The sequence below is a fragment of the Esox lucius genome, chromosome 24, assembly GCF_011004845.1.
Source record: "Esox lucius isolate fEsoLuc1 chromosome 24, fEsoLuc1.pri, whole genome shotgun sequence".
NCBI lineage: Eukaryota > Metazoa > Chordata > Actinopteri > Esociformes > Esocidae > Esox > Esox lucius.
In genome coordinates this window covers 24,937,235-24,963,750 of record NC_047592.1, presented here as the reverse complement: position 1 = coordinate 24,963,750, position 26,516 = coordinate 24,937,235, and the positions used below count along the sequence as shown (strand labels likewise).

General features: G+C 43.7%; 1 protein-coding gene across 6 annotated transcripts in view; it reads left to right on the top strand.

The window, feature by feature from the left end:
* Positions 1-26,516, top strand: part of arhgap36 (Rho GTPase activating protein 36) — a 69,296-nt gene that overhangs the window by 39,167 nt on the left and 3,613 nt on the right. For 4 of the 6 annotated variants that reach the window (XM_034290351.1, XM_034290349.1, XM_034290350.1 and 1 more), the window contains 11 exons: positions 1,071-1,227; positions 9,585-9,659; positions 14,687-14,772; positions 15,455-15,673; positions 19,718-19,928; positions 20,229-20,284; positions 20,942-21,092; positions 21,383-21,531; positions 21,638-21,709; positions 25,688-25,867; positions 26,353-26,441. In XM_034290351.1, coding sequence (XP_034146242.1) covers positions 1,071-1,227; positions 9,585-9,659; positions 14,687-14,772; positions 15,455-15,673; positions 19,718-19,928; positions 20,229-20,284; positions 20,942-21,092; positions 21,383-21,531; positions 21,638-21,709; positions 25,688-25,867; positions 26,353-26,441 — 1,445 coding nt within the window. The remainder of the gene's footprint in view (positions 1-1,070; positions 1,228-9,584; positions 9,660-14,686; positions 14,773-15,454; positions 15,674-19,717; positions 19,929-20,228; positions 20,285-20,941; positions 21,093-21,382; positions 21,532-21,637; positions 21,710-25,687; positions 25,868-26,352; positions 26,442-26,516) is intronic. The other 2 variants (XM_029117266.2, XM_029117268.2) reach the window with 1 other exon arrangement.

The following is a 26,516-nucleotide window of genomic DNA, read 5'->3' as shown; positions in this document are numbered from 1 at the left end:
AATCCCTATTCATTTGGTAGCCTCTGATCGCGGTGGAGTTATTTTCGTTATGCTTTGAAAGGTTTTCTGAAAAGGGGCAGGGACTCTGCTGTCCAAGATTCAAAAGGTAGCTGGGTGCTTACCTCCACTATTTATTTTGCCAGGACACAGGACCAGATCGTACCGGTTTTACTTTCACGTTCTGAACACGTTCTCAACTGACTGTCTCGTTTAAATGACAGAAATGAAATATCCAGGTGATTACGAAATTAGCAGTTTTCCCAGAGCTGGGATTAGTGCCGCTATATTCTTACATTGTGCCATACATTTCTACAAGTAAAAATGGTGCAATTTGGGAAGGTGTCTTAAATGTTGGTTGTGAGGGAGAGGTCTTCACACTGTGTCCTTTGGTTGTAAAGCCTCTTCTAATTTCTATTTGTCGAACGGCCTTGCTTTGACCCCTCCAGACATAGCCTTCAGCGGTAGACAAAGGTTGTCCTCCCATTGAACCGAACAAGACTGAAAGAAAATATAGATTCTGCTCTACAAGATGTGTGACCATTGTGTGCATGTTTGTCTAACCCTTTCAACTCTCAAAGAAAACTGTATTTTATCCCCTATTAAGGAGACAGCAATTTCCCTATTACCATTCCTATCAGGTTACAGTTAGTCTAATAATAGACAATAATGTTTTTTTAGGGAATAGAGAGTTACAAAAAGCATGTTGTTAAGGTCTTGTTTTTCCTCTGGCTTGGTTTTTATTCACAATGTAGTCCCAATAGGCTGTGGTTAAAAGCAGCCTGTACATACAGTGCCTCCAATATAACATGATTTGATGTTGGTTAAAGCAGCAAAGATAGAGCGAGAGTATTTACACATCTTTATGTAAATTCCATGTGAATATTGTGAGGCGGGGCAATTAAAATTACACTGGGAGTCATTTTGCGAGTTTGTCGCTTGGAATTGATTGCTTGACTGCAGAAAATAGTTACAGAATGAACCACTCTCTCGTTCTCTTCCTGTTTCTCTATCAAACCTTTTGTGCTTATCCACATGACTGAGGCTCACTTGTTTCTGTCTCGCCACCCTAGGGGGACCACACGTGGGCGACCATGTTGGGCCAGAGTGTGCGTCTGCAACCGGTGCCCATACAGAGCCTGTCAGAGCTGGAGAGAGCCCGTCTTCAGGAGGTGGCTTGCTATCACCTGATGGAGAGGGACCTCAATGTCAACATCAGCATCCCCACAGGTAAGTGAAAGGCTGTCGATTTGTGAGCAGAATGGATGGGAATAGGACGTGGAATAGCATGTCCTTTTTGAAACAAGGGGTAGCGTCGTTTGTTTGACTTTATTCACATATTATTCCAAGTTTGTCGGATCTACAGATCCTCGACGCCTCAGAGATTCGATCCAGCAACGTTTTAGTTGGGTATCTACTGCACCTTAGTTACCAGAGCCTGGTTTTTAGAGAGTTTGGACGTATAAAACATTGTAATTATAGTTTATTATAATGTGTTTATACAACATGATACAGCAGCCATGAAGTTCGATGTTAGTGTCAGAGGTCACACACCAATGCCGCTTAGAGTCCCTCTTCCCATAGCCTGGCTGCTCCACACTGGGTTGGAACCAACGGACCTCTTGTCATGACCTCCTTTATAATGTCCCAATGGATTGAGTCAGCCAAGTGTGTATATATATAGTGTTGTTTATGCAGTGATTCCTAATTCAGATTTTTTTTTTATCTGATCCCAGGATGGGAGTAGTCAGAATATTTAGATTTTATTTACCTTGTGTACTTTAAAATTGGTGACTCATTTCGGAATTGCACCTGCGTTAGAAGAAAAGTGTAAGAAAGAAAAGTGTTTTACTCCTCTCTTTGGTCACAGAGGGTTACGAAAGAGGAATCAGTCCGATCTATCTCAGCGATTCTTTCTGTAGTCCATTTGAGGCCGTTAACCTCTACCTTTTGACCCCTGACCTCTCTCTAATCTGCTGTAGTTCAGGTTTGCTAATCCTTTTTTACATTATTGGTAAAAAATTATAATATGACCATTACATTCAAATATTAAAAAACATAAAAAATAGATTGTGTAACCAAAAGCAAAAACGCTTTTCTGCACTTAAATATTACGATATATTTTCTGACTACAAAGTTGGGAAGTAGAGTTTAAGATGAAAGGACAGTGGGCTGGATTCAAACCCATGCTGCAGTGGTTTAGACCACAGGACCAACTAAGGCAACAGAAACATTTCTGTTACAGTTTGGACCATCATCAAGGCCTGTTTTACCAGGCACATCCATTATCTTCGCCTTCACTGTGAACTAATAAAACTGAAACAAACTTTAATAATAGCATCCTCTTCAATTATTTATACAAATTAAACATAATAGAGTAGTCAAACTATTTGGTAAGGTTCAACATTAGAATGACATACAATTACATATATTTATATATTTTCTCTATACGATAACTTCCTTTGCTTACCACGTAACTCAATTAATAACTTTTTAAATACATTATAATTTCTGTCTTTACCCTGCAACCTATTTGCAAATTTAACTTAGGAAAAGTGCGTGTTTCTCTAACAGACTTTCATGAAATGATTTAGTAATACAAAAAAAATCCCACATTTTCCTCATTTCTTTGCATGGACACTCATTGTGAGTCATTTAGAAGATGACTTTGAGAAGCTAATACTAGGTTGTTTCTCATCTCATCTTCATCTCATCTTCATCCGCTTATCTGGTATCGGGTCGCGGGGGCAGCAACTCCAGCAGGAGACCCCAAACTTCCCTTTCCTGAGCCACATTTGCCAACTCTGACTGGGGGATCCCGAGGCGTTCCCAGGCCAGTGTCGAAATATAATCTCTCCTTTCTAGTCCTGGGCATACCCCGAGGTCTCCTCCCAGCTGGACGTGGCTGGAACACCTCCCTAGGGAGACGTCCTGGGGGCATCCTTACCAGATGCCCGAACCACCTCAACTGGCTCCTTTCGACGCAAAGGAGCAGCGGCTCTACTCCGAGTTCCTCACAGACGGCTGAGCTTCTCACCTTATCCCTAAGGGAGAAGCCAGCCACCCTTCTGAGAAAACCCATTTCAGCCGCTTGCACTTGCGATCTTGTTCTTTCGGTCATAACCCAGCCTTCATGACCATAGGTGAGGGTAGGAACGAAAATTGACTGGTATATCGAGAGCTTTGCCTTCTGGCTCAGCTCTCTTTTCGTCACGACAGTGCGGTAAAGCGAATGCAATATCGCCCCCGCTGCTCCGATTCTCCGGTCAATCTCCCGCTCCATTATCCCCTCACTCGCGAACAAGACCCTGAGATACTTGAATTCCTTTACTTGGGGTAACGCCTCATTCCCTACCCGGAGAAGGCACTCCATTGGTTTCCTGCTGAGAACCATGGCCTCAGATTTAGCGGTGCTAATCCTCATCCCAACCGCTTCGCACTCGGCTGCGAACCGGTCCAGTGAGTGCTGAAGGTCACAGACCGATGATGCCATCAGGACCACATCATGCGCAAAAAGCAGCGATGAGATCCCCAGCCCACCGAACTGCAACCCCTCCCCACTCCGACTACGCCTCGATATCCTGTCCATAAAAGTTACTAACAGGATTGGTGACAAAGCGCAGCCCTGGCGAAGGCCAACCCCCACATGGAACGAGTCCGACTTACTACAGAGAACCCGAACACAGCTCTCACTTTGGACGTACAGGGATTGGATAGCCCTCAGAAGGGACCTCCTCACCCCATACTCCCGCAGCACCTCCCACAGTATCTCCTGGGGGACCCGGTCAGACGCCTACTCCAGATCCACAAAACACATGTAGACTGGATGGGCATATTCCCAGGCTCCCTCCAGGATCCTTGCAAGAGTAAAGAGCTGGTCCGTTGTTCCGCGACCAGGACGGAATCCGTATTGTTCCTCTTCAATCTGAGGTTCGACTATCTGACGAACCCTCCTTTCCAGTACCTTTGAGTAGACTTTCCCAGGGAGGCTGAGAAGTGTGATACCCCTGTAATTGGCACACACCCTCTGGTCTCCCTTTTTGAACAGGGGAACCACCACCCCGGTCCACCACTCCTTAGACACTTTCCCCAACTCCCACGCAATGTTGAAGAGGCGTGTCATCCAAGACATCCCCTCCACACCCAAAGCTTTCAACATTTCTGGACGAATCTCGTCAATCCCCGGAGCTTTGCCACTGTGGAGTTGTTTGACTACCTCAGTGACTTCTGCCATGGAGATTGACGATGCTTCCCCATCAGCCTCCAGCTCTGCCTCCACTATAGAGGGTGTGTTATTGGGAATTAGGAGTTCCTCATAGTGTTCCTTCCATCGCCCAATTACCTCCTCAGTTGAGGTCAACAGTGTCCCATCCTTACTGTACACAGCTTGGATAGTTCTCCGTTTTCCCCTCCTGAGGTGTCGGATGGTTTTCCAGAAACACCTTGGTGCCGACCGAAAGTCCTTCTCCATGACTTCCCCAAACTCCTCCCACACCCGCTGTTTTGCCTCTTTCACTGCAGAGGTCGCAGCCCTTCGGGTCTGTCGGTACACTGTAACCGTCTCTGGAGTCCTGCGGGATAATATATCCCGGAAGGCCTCCTCCTTCAGTCGGACGGCTTCCCTGACCACCGGTGTCCACCAAGGTGTTCGAGGGTTACCGCCCCTTGATGCACCTAAGACCTTTAGACCACAGCTCCCCGCCGCAGCTTCGGCAATGGAGGCTTTGAACATCGACCACTCAGGTTCAATGCCCCCAACCTCCACAGGGATGCCAGAAAAGCTCCGCCAGAGGTGTGAGATGAAGATCTTTCGGACGGGGGCCTCCTCCAGACGTTCCCAGTTCACCCGCACTACCCGTTTGGGTTTTCCCGGTCTGTCCAGAGTCTTCCCCCACCCCCTGACCCAACTCACCACCAGATGGTGATCGGTTGACAGCTCCGCCCCTCTTTTTACCCGAGTGTCCAAAACATGCGGTCTCAGATCCGATGACACGATCACAAAATCAATCATCGACCTTCGGCCTAGGGTGCTCTGGTACCACGTACACTTATGAGCATCTTTATGTTCGAACATGGTGTTCGTTATAGATAATCCATGACTAGCACAGAACTCGACCACTTGAGTTCAGATCAGGGAGGCCGTTCCTCCCTATCACGCCTTTCCAGGTGTCTCCATCATTGCCCATGTGTGCGTTGAAGTCCCCCAGCAGAATTATGGAGTTCCCTACTGGAGCCCCATACAGGACTCCATTCAGGGTCTCCAAGAAGGCCAAATACACCGAACTGCTGTTCGGGGCATATGCACAAACAACAGTCAGAGATCCCCCCCCCACAACCCGTAGGCGTAGGGAGGCGACCCTATCTTCCACTGGGGTTAACTCCAACATAGCGGCACTCAGCCGGGGACTTGTGAGTATCCCAACCCCCGCCCGGTGCCTCACACCCTGGGCAACTCCAGACAAGAATAAAGTCCATCCCCTATCCAAGAGTACGGTTCCAGAACCAAGACTGTGTGTGGATGTAAGCCCCACCAGATCTAACTGATAGCACTCCACCTCCCTCACACGTTCCGGCTCCTTCCCCCACAGAGAGGTGACGTTCCACGTCCCCAGAGCCAGCCCCTGCCGCCCGGGTCTGGTCCGTCGACGCCCCTGGCCTTCACTGCCACCCATATGGCAGCGCACCTGACCCCAGCGGTTCCTCCCATGAGTGGTGGGCCCATAGGATGGAGAAGGGGGTGCCTCCGTGGCAAACCCGGGCCACCATGCACTTGCCGGCGAGCCCTCCCTCTGGCCCTGGCTCCAGACGGGGGCCCCGGGCTTCCTCCGGGCAGGGTAACTCCTCCTCTTCCTTGTTTGTGCATAGGGTTTTTTTGAACCATTCTTAGTCTGGCTCCCCTGAGACTACTTTGGCATGGGAAACCCTACCAGGAGCACTAAGGCCCGGACAACACAGCCCTCAGGTTCATAGGAACACACAAACCTCTCCACCACGATAAGGTGATGGCTCCCGGAGAGGTTGTTTATGTTTGTTATATGGTCAACTGGAAACCTGCAGTGTGACAGTGAGCTGATGTACATTTCAGTCCAATTTCTTGCAGTGGAAAAATAGGTTTGTTGCATCTGGAAATTCTAATCATTACGTGGATTGTAATTATTGTAAAGAGAAAGAAGATTACAATTTGTTTTGATACACTGACAGGAGTGGAAATAACGTTTAATGAATTAATTAATTTATCCAGCCTAGAGTGGCCCAGCGATCTAAGCCACTATCTCTGTACCGTGGGGCATGACGCCAGCATAAACGTTCTTGCATCTTTTCTCTCTTCTTAGTCTAATAAAGTATAAACTGTATGAAAAAAGTTTATGTCCAATTTGTGGTTATGATCTTGCCTCTGAAATTCCGTAGCAGGTGCGGGCTGGACCAGTTTTCAGCCACTGTCTGTTCAACTCCCTCACAACCAGGATTCAAACACCTGGCCAGCTATACTGCAAGGCAGTGACTTGACCACTGTGAACTCGAGGGGCTCGCATTTCCTGCTATGGAAAGAAAAATGTCTGCCACAGCCAGATGATCGACTTAAAATGCAACTGAATATAATTTGTCTTTAGTCCCATCACTTATTTGAATCGTATTGTTTTCTAATATTTCAGCTCATTTATCATTTATCGCCTTTTATTGGTCTACTTTTTCAAGAAAATATCCACTTTTTCACCAAAATATTTTTCTTTTTCAATCTTTTCCTGAACTCTGGGATCAGAGGCATTTCCCCGTAGGCACCAATCTAGGCTCAACTTCCCCACCCCTTATCATAACCTGAAAGCTGGAATCTTAGACTATTGTTTGCAATATTACAGAAACATATGATTTTTTGTCAAGCTTATGTGCAGCTCTTGCCTTATCCCCACTAACAGTTTGAAATCCTCCTGGGCTGCAGAGTTTATGAACTATTAATCAGTCATATTCTGCCTTGGAATGTGTTACATAAACAGTTCGCATGGAGTCAAAAGAAAATCAGTTCTAATATCAGCTAAGCTAACTCTCAATATAAATTCAAATTTTATGTTGATTACTCATTTCTTACTGTATACTAGAACATAATTTTGGCAGTATGCTTGAAGAGAGTGTATTGAGTTTCCCGAATCAAATTTGACTAGAATAGAATTTCATAATTCAATGGTATTGGGACTGAAATAGCAAGCTGAATTTGTTTCTACTCTGGTGCTATAACTCATTCCCGATTAACTGCAAAATCCGTAAATAGAGAATTCAAAGCACTTCAGTAGCAGTATGACTATTGCTATAAATGTATAATAAAATAAAGCTAAAATAGCCACATCAGTCATATCTCATCGCTGTCTCTGTGAAGTGGATCATTCAAATCCAACAATGTCTGGGAATATTCCTGTCTCTCTCCCCCAGGGTGCAGACGTCATACAGATTGGAAACCCAGCCACCTCCCTTGGTGGATTGCTACTTGGCTGCATTCCAAATGACATCCTATCCTCCTATACAGTGCCCTACTGATCAAGGGCCTATACAGCTGTAGTGGTATATGTGGTGTATTTCATAAGGAGTAGAGGTGCATTTTGGACCCAGACACATCCTGCGGTTTACAAGGCCCACTACTGTGTCAGTGATGGCTCTTGGTTATGTGTTATGGGAGCCAGCCAGTGTCTAAGACGCACGCACACAGAAGACTCATATTATTAGAGCGAGCTACTGGAGTGATGTTTGGATGTTTTTATTGTTATTTATTTGTGTATGGTTTCCTGGCAATACATTGGTGGATTTTGACATGATTATAGAAGCCAGTGATTTGGTGATTCTATTAACGACCCCACAGGGTATTTCTTTCTTCCTTTCTGTTTTTCATTCTATTTCTGTCGTCGCCTTTTCCCCCTCTCTCCATTAGTGGGTGTTTTATCTCTGGTGCTTCATCGTCCCTTTTGCACCGAGCGTTGAGTGCACTCAAACATCACCCCCGTTCTGGCGTGTGGAGAGTGGGAGGAGTCTGTGGTTGTGGAAATAAACTTTAATTTCCTGTGGTCATGGGATTCTGACCCAAACTAAATCCCTGACACAGCTTTCCACATGTGGATTTTCAATTCGGGTGCTCTCCATACATTATCCCCTGGACTCCCAACCAAACCAGTTAGACCCCGACACTGTTTCAGAATGGATCCCCCAGCACAAACACACATACCATAGTGCACCCAGTGCCAAGCCTTTACACAACTACTTAAGCAGTCATGTGTTCATATATATTTGTAGACTTTATTTTTTCTGTTTCCTGTTCTGAACGTCTTACACGCGAGGCTCGTCATTTAGAGGAGGTTTTAGGTTGTAAAACCCCGACCTTGACCTGCGTGTGGTTTCTCTGGGGTTGCTGTCTGGATAAGGGCAGGCGCTCTGGGATGCTGGGGCCCTGTACAAACACACAGACAAAGACCCAGTCAACGTTGTAAAAGGTCTATTCTTAACATTCTTGCCTCTTCCTGAGTGGAGGAAGAGGTGAGCGTTCTCAGTGAAGGAGCAAAGATAATCGGAGCAATTGAATTTGTTGCAACGGGTTGTGTGGGTTTTCCTGTCTCCTGTTTGGGTTTCACGTCATGGTGGTTGTCTTACTAATCATTTTAAACTTGTGTATATGTTACTAATCATTTTAAACTTGTTATAAACTTGTGTATATGTTACTAATCATTTTAAACTTGTTATAAACTTGTGTATATGTTACTAATCATTTTAAACTTGTTATAAACTTGTGTATATGTTACTAATCATTTTAAACTTGTTATAAACTTGTGTATATGTTACTAATCATTTTAAACTTGTTTTAAACTTGTGTATATGTTACTAATCATTATAAACTTGTGTATATGTTTCTAATAATTTTAAACTTGTTTTAAACTGGTGTATATGTTACTAATCATTTTAAACTTGTTTTAAACTTGTCTATATGTTACTAATCGTTTTAAACTTTTTATAAACTTGTGTATATGTTACTAATCATTTTAAACTTGTTTTAAACTTGTGTATATGTTACTAATCATTATAAACTTGTGTATATGTTTCTAATAATTTTAAACTTGTTTTAAACTTGTGTATATGTTTTCTAATCATTTTAAACTTGTTATAAACTTGTGTATATGTTTTCTAATAAATTTAAACTTGTTTTAAACTTGTGTATATGTTTTCTAATCATGTTAAACTTGTTTTAAACATGTGTATATGTTACTAATCGTTTTAAACTTGTGTATGTGTTTTTTTTTACGGTTATTCATGGCTACTGGCATGAAAACACACAAATTACCAATGCAGTTTCCCCAAATGACACCCTATTTACTACAAGGCTCTTATTTTGTTCATTGGGTCTTCCGAATGACAGGGACTCAATAGGGCACACTTGGCTGTTCAAATGGACTGAAGGGTGACGCAGATGATTCACATGTCCATTTAAAATGTCCCCAGACATTTAGAATACAAAACGCACCTTTCTCCAATCATTTCCTTGGCTCTGTAAGGTGAACTATTATAAAACCAACCATTTTCAGAAATATCATATTTTCTTATCTCCTTTTTTGTAGAAATCCGCAAACGGAGGAAATCGCTCCGAAGGAAGTTCGACTCCTTTTCCAAGGAGAAGAAAGAAAAAGAGCGAGGTAAAGTTCCTCCCCCGTTTCTCAAAAAAAGGGCCAAGTGATTAATGCATGTGACATTACCAAGTACCAAGCTCTATTTCTGTATTTATTTCCCATTTAACAAAGAGGTATTGCCCAATGCCTGTGAAACAGTTGTTTGATTTCAGTGATTTTAACCCTAACATGCCAGGGCTTATTAAACACGTAGATTACTCACTGTTGAGGATGTTATCTGTTTTAGACAATCATAAACACTACATTCCCAGGATATATGTGCTGACGAACTCCTAAACCAACCTTCTCACACGCACACACGTGCCACACACACATACTGTATGTACAATGACAGATGCAAGCATATGCATATACATTAGTTCTCACTCTCTCACATGCACAGAAGAACACGTGTAGAAACAGACACGTGTAGAGAGTTTCTCACTTTCCCTGGCTCTCTCCCTCATCCCCCATGCTCACTCTGTTGCCGTCGCCTTGGCCCAGCGGCTGGCCATGTGGAGGTGTAATCGTGGAGAATAAAGAGATGTTCTCCGTCTCCAGCTGGGTTATCTCCAGGGCCGGCCTGTCTTAAATTATGAGCCATGATATGCGGGGGCACAGAAGTCAAATGTTGGGGACGAGGGGCTCTAAATATTAGCCGTGAATTTAGTTTTGGTTAGAAGCATTTATTTTCGATGCCACCGGCTGAGCTTGGCAATTGTGTGACTGCTACATGGCGAGGGGTGTTTATACTGTTTCAAACAGCAGCAATCACAAACACTTGGTTGTCGATTTCAGGTGCTGAGCGTAGGCTGGTTGTGTAGACCTAACATTCCGTAATCAATTCATTGGATTTCTTTTTGCTCAATGCAATCAGTTATTAGTTATATCAACTTTTTTGTCTTTTTACAGTTATGCAATTTTAGCAAATATCCTGAGAAATTTACAGTAGTAAGTGAATATATTTTCATATTTTTCTACTAGACCACAATGGGAAACCTGGTGTTTCAAGTTGCAAGCCCTTACCAGTTGAACTATACTTGACCAATGTCTTTATGAAGGAACTGGTATTTATTCTGCTGTATAATTAATTGCTTCCAATTGTCAAACCATAGACTAAAATAAACAAGTAACTTTCGAAAGGACAGACTGTTCGGCCAACCGAGTCACTGTTCTGTCCGTTTGGAGTCTTCCTGGACGAGACGGTGCACAGCGACAGTGCTGTCTCTGTTGAGGTGCTGGACATGGATGTGTGCAGCTAGACAACTTGAAGCAAGTTACATTTTATTTTGAACGTCCCAACGTCCAAATGTGGCTCTAAATATAGTTTGTTGATAGTAACTTCATGTTGATGAACAACTGCTTGTTATGGTTACCATTAGGTTTACTCATAGAATATGGCTTGCTGTCCAGCCCAAGCCAGGGCAGTGAAGAGGGAATGGCTGACCTGTCTTTCTTAGCCCAAAGCTGTGGTCAGCCAACTGGCCTCGGTTAGTTACACAGGGAAAGGCCAAAGGTGCTCGTACTTTGGTAAGCCTGTCTGTTGGTCTGTAGACGGCCTGTGTGTCTTCAGATGTGTTACACAGGGCAGTGGCATGCCTGTCTGTTTTCTGGGTGCCCTCAGGTCAGGCTTAATCTCCTAAGATGATAGTACTTAGCGCTCCGTCAGAACATTGGGCTTTGGTAGGGACGGATAAATAGATGAAGGAACGGTCAAAAACAAACAAGTGTGCTCAGGCGAGTAACGTCATGGAGAGCTAATGCCAACAAATGCTAATTAGCAGTAATGGGTGCAGTAAACCCCTTTTCACAAAATAAACTACAACCCACGTTTCCCAAAAGGTTGGGACGCTGTGTAAAATGTAAAGAAAAAAGGAATGCAATAAAAATCCTATATTCAGTAGAAAATAGTACAAAGACAAACTGAGAAATTCTATTGTTTCTTGAAAAATATATGCCCACTTTGAATTTGATGCCAGCAAAATCTTTCAAAAAAGTTGGCGGAGGGGCATGTTTCCCACTGTGTTGCGTCACCTGTTATTTTAACAATACTCTGTTAGCGTTTGGGAACTGAGACCAATTGCTGTAATTTTGAAAGTTAAATGTATTCCCATTCTTCTTTGATATGTGATCTCAGCTGCTCAACAGTGTCATTTCTGTGTCAGGCAGGCCAGTTTAGCACCCAGACTTTTACTACAGAGCCATGCTGTTGTAATACGTGAAGAATGTGGTTTGGTATTGTCTTGCTGAAATAAGCAAGGCCTTCCCTGAAAAATGTAATCTGGATGGCAGCATATGTTGCTCTAAAACGTGTATACATACAATATATGTATTGTTCAGCATTAATGGTGCCTACACAGATGTGCAAGTCAACCATGCCCTGTGCACTAATAACCCCATATCATTACGGATGCTGGCTTTTAAACTCTGCACTGATAAGAAGCCGGATGGTCCCTCTTCTCTTTTGCCCAAAGGATGTGGTATCCATGATTCCCAAAAATAATTAAAGATTTTGGCTTGTCAGACCACAGGACAGTTTTTCACTTTGCCTCAGTCCATCTTAAATGAGCTCAGGCCCAGAGAAAACAGCAGCGGTTCTGGATATTGTTTATATATGGTTTCTTCTTTTCATGGTAGAGTTAACTTGCATTTGTGGATGCAGCGACGTACTGTGTTCATAGACAATGGTTTTCTGAAGTGTTCCTGAGCCCATGCAGTGATTTCCACTACAGAATCGTGTTTGTTCTTAATGCAGTGCTGCCTGAGGGCCTGAAGATCACAGCCATCTTATATTGGTTTTCGGCCTTGTCCCTTGCATAAAGCGATTTTTCCGGATTCTCTGAATCTTTTAATGATATGTTGTACCGTAGATGATGAGATCCCCAACCTCTTTGGGGAGAGTGGTGTTTTACACCACTCTCTTGAACCCCTCCCCATCCTCACATCCTCTCTGGAATGACGATCTTTTAATACCCAATCATGTTACTGACCTGTTGTCAATTTACCTAATTAGTTGTGTGATATTCCACCAGGTTTAGTTTTTCAGCATTACACAATATTTCCAGTCTTTTTATTGCCTCTGTCCCAACTTTTTTGAAACGTGTTGCTGGCATAAAATTCAAAGTGGCCATATGTTTTTCAAGAAACAAAATGTTTCAGTTTCAACATTTGATATGTTGTCTTTCTAGTATATTCTATTGAACCTAGGGTTTAAATGATTTCCGCATTCTATTTTTTATTTACATTTTATGCAGCGTCCAAACCTTTTTGGAAACGGGGTTGTACATTTTCCTGGTTTCTTGTGGGATTTACCATAACTCTTCACTTTATATGGCTTAAATGACGTGTCTCTGAGGTGGCCAGTCTAATACTCTGATTCAAGCTGATGTTAAGTGTGTTTGCCGAGTGTTTGGAGTCATTATCGTACTGAAATGACATTTTTACCCATAAGTCATAGTCCTACAGGGGCCAGTTGTCGAGTGACGAGTGATGCTGTAGTAGCCGATTCTAGTAATAGTTTACCGTAAAATGTATCATAACCAGGGATGCACATCTGCTTGTGTGCATGTTTATTAGTCAGACTACTCTCCAGAGGGGTCCAGACATTAGAGCTACTACTATAAAACAGCCAACTGTCAGTTAAGCAGCTAAGCTATCAAGCTGTTACAGTATCAGATGGCATTGTTCACTGAATAAGGATAGCTATCCAGCTAGCTTATTAGCCAGTTAAAAAACGAGCAAGTTTGCTTATTAACTAATTAGGCCTCTGTCTTATAAGCCTGCTGACTTTAGATTTCTAGTGTGTTCACCAGCTTGCTTATTAGCCTGTTTATCAGCTAGCCTAATAACTCATTGGCCAGCTAGCATGTCAGTTAGTTAGCCACTTGCTGGCTCACAATCAAACACTGGCACATGCTTAAGGGTTTGCCAGCCCATCTGGGTCTTCTGATGTACCTCCACACGTGTCGATAGCTTTAGTGTACCTTGGACCAGTTTCAAGGAAAATAACTGATGGGTGGAAGGGGAGAATAGGAGGTAATAGAGGAATGGACTGAGAGATCATGTGTTTCTGTGAGAGAGGGAAAGTTAAATGAGAAGAGGTAGAGGAAAAAGAGAGATGGTTTAGAAATAGAGATGGACAGGAAAGACTGTTCAGGAAAGAGAATGTTACTGTGGGGGGATGAAGATATATCCTCTACCCAAAGAGAGATCCACTTGACTCATTTTCCCCCACGTACAGTATGTTTCCTGGGTCAATAAAGCACAGCTAGGATTTATTTAATCTGATGGTTGACCGTGACAAAAAAAGAAAGACACTGTGTGCAAATGGGGGATACCGAGAGCAGAGAAAGACGTTAGGGTTATTTTAAGTTCAGCCAATCCCACTATCCTTAGAGCTTAACATTCGGGCATGGTGCCAGTCTGACCCACTTTCTGTCTTCTGTTGTGTGTGTGTGTTACTCAATTGCCCGCCCAAATCCCCCATGGACGCCGACAAACGAATGCGAGCTAGGTAATGTCAGCCAGTTGACGTGGCACTGGTATTGTTGGACCAGGACAGTGAAGCACTGTAACTGGAGAGTTGAGTTGCTGTTGCATCTGCCTTCTTGTAACCCATGTCTCCCAATCATTCTCTGACATCCTCCCATCCGTGAGATTTGGGAAAGATTAACCCAGTTTACAGCGTCACAGTGTAGGCCACAGCTAGCACAGCGGGTTCCTTCGAAAATGTCACAACAATGAAATGTAATCATTGCTCACCGAGTCTGGTTAAAAGGCCACTTGTTGCGGCAACATATAACTTGTCAAATGACAACTTAATCATTGTATAGTTTGACAACTGGCAAACTTGACCCTCCGTACATTTTGGAACAGTGAATAATGTTTTCGTCTTTAGGCAATATAGTCTAAACATGTTGATTAGTTCACTTCCCACAAATGCTTTGTATGTATGGCTATTTAACCCTTAAATCACAGGGGAAGGAGAAGAGTTAAAATCTGCTTCTTTTTTTCATTCCATGTATTCATCTTCCCTCCCTTCATCCCTCCCACAGAAACGGCCGCCAAGGCGTTTGGCATCCCTCTTTCCCAGGCTATAGCCAACGATCGTGCGTTCAAGCAGCGTCAGGATGCTCTAAAGGTTTAAAATATAGATTTATTTCATATTTGATATTATTATCTTTAGTTTGTGTTTTTGTCATGCTCTCTGGGAGCCTGTCTCCACCCAACTCCTATCACTTTATCACTCTCATATATAAACTATATTTCCTGCTCATTTTGTTATATTTCAAACTAATTTCATGTCTGTTTTCATGGAAAACATGGCCATTTCTATGTGACCCCAAACTTTTGAACGGTTGTGTATGTACACTGAACAAAATTACAAACGCAACACTTTAGTTTTTGCCCCCATTTATCATGAGCTGAATCCAAAGATGTAGAACTACACATTTTAGAGTGGCCTTTTATTGTGGCCAGCCTAAGGCACACCTGTGCAATAATCATGCTGTCTAATCAGCATCTTGATATGCCACATCTGTGAGGTGAATGGATTATTTCGGCAAAGGAGAAGTGCTCACTAACACAGATTTAGACAGATTTGTGAACAATATTTGAGAGAAATAGTCCTTTTGTGTACATAGAGATAGTCTTATATCTTTGAGTTCAGCTCATGATAAATGGGGGCAAAAACAAAAGTGTTAATTTTGTTCAATGTATTTTATCCGTAGATCTGTATGGTGCAATTATATACAATTTACCACACAGTGTGTTGCGATTTCTGGATCCATCTGAAATCAAGTTGCATTTGATTTTCACTGAAGGAAAGCAGGAGAGACTGCCTGGATCTAGAGGCCAGTGTCCTGAGGTTCAGGGCTGAGAAACAGCAGCAGTCCAATGGAAACAAACCTCTCTGCATCTCCCCTTCATCACCCTTCAGTGAAACTACATCATCATCATCATCTTCATCGTCAGCATTGGAGCTCCTCAGCAAGCCACTCTCGCCCAGGTTCCTAGATAACACTGCTCGAGTGCAGCGACGGGTGGGTTGTCGAACACACACACGCAAACATCCACAAAGTTCTGTCCAAAATACAGTGTTCTAGTCCGGCCTCTGGTCGGCTTTCAAAAAACCTGTCAACAAACACTTGTCAGTCACGACTTATCAGCTTCAGATTAGGGTCGGCTAACGCATCCCCACAAAAACAAGCAAACAGTTCTAATCTAGGCATTTGGCACTTGAACATGTTAGCCTAAACAGCTTTTACCGCCTAATGCATCCAAACATGTCCGCTGAATAAATCTGACTTGGATTCACTTTAACAATAACAATCCACCCAGCTTCAAAGCAAATGGAGGGGAATGGGAGATCAGTATTTCTCTCAACTTGGCTGGTAATCAGAATTGACACTAGAAAAGCCAGTCTGCCATTCCAGATAGCATCCTATTCTCCTTAGTGTGCAAGAAGTGCACTATACAAGGAATAGGGTGCAATTTGGAGCAGCCAGACAGTTCAGTCTATCTGCCTTCTGCCTAGCTCCCTCCATCCCAAACACAGTCAGTATCTGGTCCTGGTATGGAGTTAGAGTTCTTAATCGTTAGTTCTTAGTTGTTAAGGCGTCAAAATACTAGCACAGCTTAATACTGAGTGCTCGTGCAAGTGTTCATTTTCACGAGGCCTCAGTGTGCGGAAAGCAACAGAGTTATGTGGGTGTGGGTGTGTTTAATACACCTCTATGTGTTTGTCTGTGTATGTGATCTTGTGTGTGTGTGTGTGTGTGTGTGTGTGTGTGTGTGTCAGTTAAGCCCCTGCTGTGTGTGTTTGTGTATAAGCTGGATGCCTTAACGGCAGTCTTGGCAGAGGTAAAAGATCCAACTTCCAACTTGGAGCTTTTACCTGGTGTAGTGTCCTGGTCTGCATGATTGAACTGAAGCGCCAGTCTGTTATGGGAACCCACACATAATCAACACTATCTTGGTGAAAACATTCCGAGCTCAGCGATTATCAGCCCAGAAAACACTCGGGGATGAGGAAAAAATAGTTTTAGTCTAGGGCATGATAGGCTTGTTTCCAGTGAAGCCTGTGCTCTAGATGAATTAGATGCAGCCTCAGGCCTGAGTGTGCTGTTACGACTCACCTGTGTAGAAACCCGGATTGGATTCAATTACGCACTGATGTTTATGGAAGACTTGTTTGTTGTTCTGCTATCAAGAGGCACAAAGACGTCAACGACTCGTTTGGCACACAATACACTGCACAGTAGCAACACACACACAAACTCCCACACACACTGACTTCTAGTGGAAAATATGGAGACAACACAAGAGTTGACGAATAAACGTAACATATATAAATGAATGCAAATATAGAAACATTTTGTAATGAAAACACTGTCCTGTGGTCTAAGGTGGTGTAGCGGCCTTAGATTCTGAGCCTGGCACGGGTATAAGTCTGGCCCATTGCACTTTGACCTTCTCCCTTTCCATCATCCCCTTCTTTACAACACTGTGATCTTGGGTAGTGCTGCTGCTTGGTCCAATTTACTGCTCTTTCAGCAAAAACTATTTTGTATTTCACCACTAACCTGTCAAACAAAGAATATATATATATATGTATATATATATATATATATATATTAGTATCTCACAAAAGTGAGTACACCCCTCACATTTTTGTAAATATTTGATTATATATTTTTTCTTCACTGGAGAAATGACACTTATGCTACAATGTAGAGTAGTGAGTGTACAGCTTGTATAACAGTGTAAATTTGCTGTCCCCTCAAAATGACAACTCACAGCCATTAATGTCTAAACCGCTGGCAAAATAAGTCAGTATACCCGTAAGTGAAATGTCCAAATTGGGCCCAATTAGCCATTTTCCCTCCCTGGTGTCATGTGACTCGTTAGTGTTACAAGGTCTCAGGTGTGAATGGGGAGCAGGTGTGTTCAATTTGGTGTCATCGCTCACACACTCCCTCATACTGGTCACTGGAAGTTCAACTTGGCACCTCATGGCAAAGAACTCTCTGAGGATCTGAAAAAAAGAATTGTTGCTCTTCATAAAGATGGCCTAAGTCACCCTGTCAGTGCTCAGACCATACTGCATCAAATTGGTCTGCATGGCTGTCGTCCCAGAAGGAAGCCTCTTCTAAAGATGATGCACAAGAAAGCCAGCAAACAGTTTGCTGAAGACAAGCAGACTAAGGACATGGATTACTGGAACCAAGTCCTGTGGTCTGATGAGACCAAGATAAACGTATTTGGTTCAGATGGTGTCAAGCGTGTGTGGCGGCAACCAGGTGAGGAGTACAAAGACAAGTGTATCTTGCCTACAGTCAAGCATGGTGGTGGAAGTGTCATGGTCTGGGGCTGCATGATTGCTGCCGGCACTGGGGAGCTACAGTTCATTGAGGGAACCATGAATGCCAACATGTACTGTGTGTGACATACTGAAACAGATCATGATCCCCTCCCTTCGGAGACTGGGCCGCAACATAATAACGACTCCAAACACACCTCCAAGACGACCACTGCCTTGCTAAAGAAGCTGAGGGCAAAGGTGATGAACTGGCCAAGCATGTCTCCAGACCTAAACCCTATTGAGCATCTGTAGGGCATCCTCAAACGGAAAGTGGAAGAGGACTCCAGTGGCAACCTGTGAACTCCATGCCCAAGAGGGTTAAGGCAGTGCTAGAAAATAATGGTGGCCACACAACATATTGACACTTTGGGCCCAATTTGGACATTTTTACTTAGGGGTGTACTCACTTTTGTTGCCAGCGGTTTAGACATTAACATTAAACACTGGCCTGATTAAACTGACACAGGAAATATAATTTTCCTGTTATTCCACTGTCTTCTTACTTTTTTTAAATGGTTGGACATTCGGGGGAAATTGTCATTGTATTTTTCAAGAATGTTTTTGATGGCAACTGGCATGACTTTATTCTATTTGTGATCCACTGACGGAAAGCTGATTTTGACGCCAGGAGAAATATTTGTTCAAATCCTTTTGCCTTCCCTTTCCACCATCTATCACTCATATGTTTTCTCCCTCTGTCTCGCTCCCTCCCTCTGTCTCGCTCCCTCCCTCTGTCTCTCTCCCTCCCTCTGTCTCTCTCCCTCCCTCTGTCTCCCTCCCTCCCTCTGTCTCCCTCCCTCCCTCTGTCTCTCTCCCTCCCTCCCTCCCTCTGTCTCCCTCCCTCCCTCTGTCTCCATCCCTCTCTGTCTCCCTCCCTCCCTCCCTCTGTCTCTCTCCCTCCCTCCCTCTCTCTCTCTCCCTCCCTCTGTCTCTCTCTCTCCCTCCCTCTGTCTCTCTCTCTCCCTCCCTCCCTCTGTCTCTCTCTCTCCCTCCCTCCCTCTGTCTCTCTCCCTCCCTCCCTCTGTCTCTCTCCCTCCCTCCCTCTGTCTCGCTCCCTCCCTCTGTCTCGCTCCCTCCCTCTGTCTCGCTCCCTCCCTCCCTCTGTCTCCCTCCCTCCCTCTGTCTCTCTCCCTCCCTCCCTCCCTCCCTCTGTCTCCCTCCCTCTGTCTCCATCCCTCTCTGTCTCCCTCTGTCTCGCTCCCTCCCTCTGTCTCGCTCCCTCCCTCTGTCTCTCTCCCTCCCTCTGTCTCTCTCTCTCCCTCCCTCCCTCTGTCTCTCTCCCTCCCTCCCTCTGTCTCCCTCCCTCTGTCTCTCTCCCTCTGTCTCCCTCCCTCCCTCCCTCTGTCTCCCTCCCTCCCTCTGTCTCCCTCCCTCCCTCTGTCTCGCTCCCTCCCTCTGTCTCCCTGTCTCCCTCCCTCTGTCTCCCTCCCTCCCTCTGTCTCTCTCCCTCCCTCTGTCCCAACTTACTCTCCCCTCTCTCTTTCCCTAGCTCCATCCTCTCACGTTTGTCCTCATGCATACTTTCCTAATGTCGCCTCTTCCCTCTGTCAAATGTTTCCTCTGCTCCAAACTTTTTGTCTCCGTAAATTCTTCGTTTTCCATCTTCAGCCATGTCCTCCTTTCTATCCATTTTTGTCTTATTCTAAGTCTTCCTAAAAGGTTTTGAAATTTGAACTAAAAATGCTTAGACTCTGCCTTCCACTTATCCTCTCGTCCCCAAAAGGGTGGCCTATCGGTGGACTCCATTTCGGATCTGGTAGAGAGTCAGTCCCGCCTGTTGGAGGCGCTGCAGCTGTCGCACCCCGCGGAGCTGGAGCTGAAGAAGAACGCGGCCGGAGGCACGGGGCGAACCCAGACTAAGCTGAGCCTCAACCCCATCTACAGACAGGTCCCCCGTGTCGTAGAGCGCTGCTGCTCCCACATAGAGAAATATGGTTAGTGCTGGTACCAAATTGAGGGAGTGTATTCTTTCACGAGATTGAACGGTGATGCCGCGGTTGTCAGCTGCTCAGCAAAACCTGGATGTCTGCAGATTAGACCATGTTATCCCTCTAAGCTAAAGCCCAGGCATTGGGCAGGAGAGTTAACACAATTCTTCAAGCTAGGTTACTCATCGATTGAGCCTCCTTTTGGACACTTAAAACTGAAAATATTCTGTGACAATAATCTAAAGTGTATCACTAATTAGAATTTAAGTGTTTTAATAATTTGAATTTGCTTCTTATCGTCAACAGGGTTACAAACTGTGGGAATCTTTCGTGTTGGGAGCTCCAAAAAGAGAGTTCGACAAGTGAGTCATTTTTTTTTTACCTTGGACGCTGTCTAATCTAGTTTTTCCTGCTTCTGGTGTAGATCATAGATGGAGAAAACATGAAGGGGATGATTGGGGATGATATGTCTTCCATAAGGGCAAAAACAAATATGAAGGGGATGACTGGGGATGATACGCCTTCCATAAGGGCAAAAACAAATATGAAGGGGATGACTGGGGATGATACGTCTTCCATAAAGGGCAAATGAAAACACGAAGGGGATGACTGGGGATGATACGTCTTTCATAAAGGCAAATTAAATCTGATGGCGGTGTTGTCGAAATAACAAAACTAGGAGTGTGCATTTCCTGTTGTGTGGGAAAACTCTGTGACATAAATTGGTTTAAAGTAAATGTTAGTCCAACTACATCACTTTTCTTTTATCTAAGTTGCGATGTAGGCTTTAGTGTTGATATTGTGGCAGGTGTACTTCTTCTCCACTGTGTACTTTAGCACTGAAGGTCAATGATCCCTGTCATTTCCTGTTTTGAAAGAAACACCCACGTAGGAATCCCACCGTATTTGTGGCAGGGCTCGTGTGAACTTGGATTTATTTTGACTCACAATGGCTTCTTCTGCAAAGTGTGTGTGTGTGTGTGTGTGTGTGTCTAATCTCGTCTCTGCTTTCTGTCTAGCTGCGTGAGGACTTTGACATGGGCGCAGATGTCTGTTTGGATGAGGAGCACAGTGTCCACGACGTAGCCGCTCTTCTGAAGGAGTTCCTCAGGGACATGCCCGACCCGTTGCTGCCGAGAGAGCTCTACGCTGCCTTCCTGCACGCCAACCGTACGGCGCGCACACACACACACACTCAGACTACCTGTATGCATGCAACCATTATAACTGCCTACTTAGAATTATGCTCATCTAGGGTGTCAGTGTTCTGTTGACGTGTGCTGCTGCAGCAAGGGTTGGAATCCGGCTCACTGACTGTCAAATAAAGCATAACAATGCCTGAAAAAATATGTAAGGAATTAAAAACAAAAATGTTCAGTGTTGTCTAAACTATTCCTAAGTCTATTCCTGCCTCTATCTCTCTTCCCCTGTCTCTCCCTCTCTCTGCCCCCCCCCCCCAGTTCTGAGAGGGATGGATCAGTTCCTGTATCTCCAGCAGCTCCTCTACCTGTTACCCCCCTGCAACTGTGACACCCTGCTCCGTCTCCTCAGTCTGCTACACACCGTCCAGAGCCACGCGCAAGACACCACCGGCCCCCGGGACCAGGAGGTTAGTGGTGGCCTTGCCTGGGGGGGGGCACTCTGTATCTATGGCCACTCTGTCTGCCCGTTCTGCCAGGTCATGTTGTTCTTTTCCTCTGTATTTTCTCTGGCAGCGTTTGTCCCTCCTCAACACGCCAGTTTCCTCCTCTCTCGCTCTCAAGAGGGGGGAACAAAATGGATTTTGGGTTAAGTCTCACTTCTCTTGCTCTTTTCCCCTCCAATCTCCTTGCCCCCCCTCCCCACACTCTCTCTCTCTCTCTCTCTCTCTCAATTAAATATTGAATTACATTTTAGTTTTCAAACTGATTTCTCTTTCTCTAGCTTGTTCCATGACCAACCCTGTGACCTACACTGAAGTGGTTCCCAACTTACACTTTAAACCTTATACAGTACCAATCAAAACTTAGGACACAACATTCAAGAGTATTTCCAACAAGACATCAAAACTTTAAACACACTTTGATTCATTTGGTAACTAAAAAAAGTGTTCCAAAAATTAAAATACATTTCTTCAAAGTGGACACCCTTTGCCTTGATGACTGCATTGCACACTCTTGGCATTCTCTCAACCTGCTTCATCAGGTAGTCACCTGGAATGCTTTGCCAACCGTCTTGAAGGGGCGGAGCACTTGTTGGCTGCTTATTCTTCACTCTGCGGTCCAACTCATCCCAATTCATCTCCGTTAGGTTGAGTGAATGTGGAGGCCAGGTCAAATAGCCTTGTTGATCAATTAGCCCTTACACAGACTGGAGTTCTTCTGGGTGTTCTGGGTCATTGTCATGTTGAAAAACAAATGATAATCCAAAAATGGCAAAGCCATGCTGGTTGACTGTGCCTTGTAAATACATTACTGACAGTCTCTCAGACCAAAGGACAGATTTCCACTGGTCTAATGTCCTTTTCTCGTGTGTTTTGGCCCAACAAGTATTTTTTTCTAAAATACGTATTTTTAAAAAAACATGGATTTTGTAATTTGTATTTGATAGGGTTGATAAAAATTGCTTCACATTTTGTATCAAAATACTTTTGTAGTTAAAAAATACTGCGAAATCTACATGTTGACATCATAAAATGCTTTTTTTATTATGCTTTTTCATGACATCAGTCATCAACTAATTATATAAATTATTATAGTCAGTTATCAGTTATAACCATGTCTTTATGATGTTCCTGCCTTGATCTATTTTTCTCTGCGAATGTACATACAGAAGATGTTGATCGGAGAACTGAGCTGGAGGACCGGGTATGAAGCAAGTGATGTAGAAACCCGCTGTCAAACTTTCGAATAAACAATACAATTGAACGAGTCCCGAGTCACTAGAAAGATTCATTCAAAACGAACAAATCATTCGTGAACGAACAAATACACATCGCTAGTGCGTACTCACTAATTTGCCAAGACTTGTTGAGATCAGAACAGAAAAGTGTTCCATAACTGAAGAAGGTCGTGATGAGAAACGTGCAGATACGTTTCCATCCATTTTTAGCATAAATTGCTAAAGTTTTTAACAGATCATGTTAAGTTTTAGTAGCCTAGGCTAAATCGTTTACCAATTTATGTAATGTTCTAGCCAACTATTTTACCAGAGTAGCCGCTCTCACAGTTAACATTAGCTTGCTACTTTCAGCCTATGATACGTTTTTTTTAGGGGGGGGGTTATTTCAGAAAGCAGGGTTAACATACTCTGAGGTGAAACCACAACTCTGGGTTGACGAGGAGATAAAAAGCCCTCATCAATGCAACAATACAATTAATGAATGCACATGCAGGATATTAAAGTAAAAGGAATACAGTATCAGCAGTAAAAGAATGTGTGCTAGCGTGGCAGAAAATTGCTGACAGAGACAATCCAGGTCGCATCTCGAGTCTTCCACTCATTAAAACATTTATATAATGTGTGGGTGGAATATCAAGTTCAGAGTTTATTTATCAGATGCACTGAATAACACAGCGTCATTCTGAAGTGACATTCTTGTGACATGGCACACATTTACGCAGTTAGAATTATACATAAAAATATACATACAAATGTAAACCAGCAGCAATTTTAAAGAGAGTAGGATGGGAAATATGAACAAAATGGGTAGAAGTATTGAATATTATAAATATAATATGAGTGTAATATGCCTATGAATACAAAATAATATTCTAATGTACATTAAATGTACATAGAAAGACATCAGAGCATTTGGAATGTTCATGTGTGGTCAATATGATCATAGATCAGTGTTGCTGGTTGGGGAGTCTGGAAGTGCATGCCCTGATGCTCCGGTAGTGTCAACCAGACCGCAGCAGCGGTATGAACAGACCATAGCCTGGTGGTTGTAGTCTATGATGTTCCGTGCTTTCTTAAGGCATCGTGTATGGTAGATGCCTTGCACGGAGGGAAGATGGCAGCCGATGACGTACTCTGCAATGGGAGCGGCTGCCATATCAGGCAGTTATGCAGCCTGAGAGGATGCTGTCAATGGTGCACCTGTAGAAGTTGGTGGGAGATTTTCCGACAAAAACAACAAACTTCTTGTCAAGTTCACTTGCCTGGACCAAGTGAGGTCATCTGTTTATGCAGGTGCAACCCAACAGGCACAAAACATACTTGGCTGCAACTGAAGATGAAATAAAAATATACACTTCAAAGAGGAAAAGTGTAAAATTTGTAAAAGCAATTGTGATGCTGTTTAGCCTCCCCTACCTGATTTAACACCTTTCAGTGGCTACATGCAACATATCTTAGTAGTAAGTGAAATTTCCTAAGCAAGTAGACTTTGTGCTTCAAGTCACAAAGCTTCATACTAAATAAAGTGATTACTGCTTAGACTGACAACTGCAATTCTGTGGAATTATTTTTTCAAACAGATAATCATTAGGGAATGATAAAACATCCAGAGTCTGATAACTCTCCTCCAACTGAGATTTCTGCGGAGTGTTTGTGCTTCAATATCAATTGGCTCTTTGAGATAAGGATACACCCTGTCTGACACATTCAGATGGCAGGTTTCAGTTAAAGAGTAGGACAAACTCAGGGTTAGTTGAATAAAACCTGCTGACCAGCAGGTTAGCTTCATGGAGTATGTTGCCATAGTAACTGACTCACAGAAACGCTGAACTGGCTCTTTGAAACCGTAAACCCAGAGTCTCCATCAACTCTGAGTCAACTAACTGTAGGTTTTCATTAAACCTGCTTTCTGAAATACCCCCATGGTGTAACTTGTTAGGTGCACACACGTGTGCCTCATTGTCATTGACGTTGGCGTTGAGCTGCAGCACCATTAAAGAGCAGGTTGTCAACCCATCCACCACTCACATCACCCTGACCCTGAACATTAAACTGTTGGTGACATTAAAGCGAACCTTCATCTGGGTGATCACAGGGATATGTGAATATTTCATCTGTTAACTGGTTGCATGTCAGATTTATCACATGACTCGTTAGGCAGAGAAAAGCTGTTGATATCAAACATTGTCTACCTAATGTACTGAGTCAGATCCTGGTGAAGGGATAGATCAAATTGGCTGATTGATGGAAGGTTTGCGAAGAGATTTCATTCTCCCTTGTAAAAGTATTTTTAAAATACAAAAATACTGTAGTTTATTTTGATACATGGTGTCACTGCTGTATCTTGTAGTTTATTTTGATACATTTAAAATTAAGGTATTTGGTATCATATTTTAAAATACATTTTGATGTATCTTTGCCCATCTCTGGTGTCTGTCAGTAGTGATTTATTTTGCTGTTTTTGCCATAGTTTGGACTATTACAGTACAGACATCATGATGGCCTTCTGCAGGGGCGACAACAAATAAAATTGATTGGCTCAAACGCATTAAGGAAAGAAATTCCACAATACATTTTTAATGAGGCACACCTGTTAATTGAAATGCTTTCCAGGTGACTACTTCATGAATCTGGTTGAGAGAATGCAAAGGGAGGCTAATTACAATAATCTACAATATGAAATGTATTTTGATTTTGGTTGCTGCATGATTCCATGTGAGTTAATGCATATTTTTGATGTCTCCAGTTTTATTCAACAGTGTGGAAAATAGTAAAACTAAAGAGGTGCCCTTGAATGATTTGGTGTCCAAACATTTGACTGGTACTATGTGGTCTCATTCTTTATCCTTCCCTAACTCATCCCCTCTCATCCTCTCTCCCCACAGCTTCCCGGCAACAAGATGACCGCGACCAACCTGGCTGTGATCTTCGGTCCCAACCTGCTCCAAGGGGAGAGGGGCGGAGGCGACCGAGAAATGAGCCCCCATGCCATGGGCATCGAGGACAGCGCGGCCATCATCAACGTCACTCTCCACCTCATACAGAACTACAAGCGCCTGTTCACAGTATGTCCATTGGAAGTGCACGCTGATGGCGGGTGGAGTGTTTGTCCAGCTTCATATAATGCTTCTATAAGAATAAGAATACATTGAACTATATTGTGCTTTTCTGGGAACCAAAGATGCTTTACATCAGGTACAAAACAAAAAAGCATCCAAGGAGAGTGACTAGACAATACACAGACAAACGTAAAGAAAATGACTCAGACAAGACACTGGATGAAGGGAAAGGGCAGGGGCTAGGGGTAGGCTTGTTTGAACAGATTAGGCTTAAGTTGGTGGTTGAAGATGGTAACTGATTCAGAGTCACGGATTGATTGTGGAAGAGAGCAGTCCTAGAGAAAGCCCTGCAGCTTGGACCGGGGGATGATGAGGTGACCAGCTGTAGCAGAGCGGAGTGACCGAGAGGGTTCCCGTCATAAGTGACAGGAAGCCAGTGGATTTCCAGGACGATAGTGGTGATTGGCTGCTTCTGTCCTCCCATCCTCTAGGTGTCAGCAGAGCTCCAGCAGGAGGTGCTGATGAGTCTCATCCAGACTGATCCTGACATCATCGACTATCTCCTCCGTAGGAAACTCAGGTAGATATACTCTTCAAGGTCCATATATTTCTAACAACAGTGAACTCCCAAAGTATTTGTATAGTGAGAAATTTT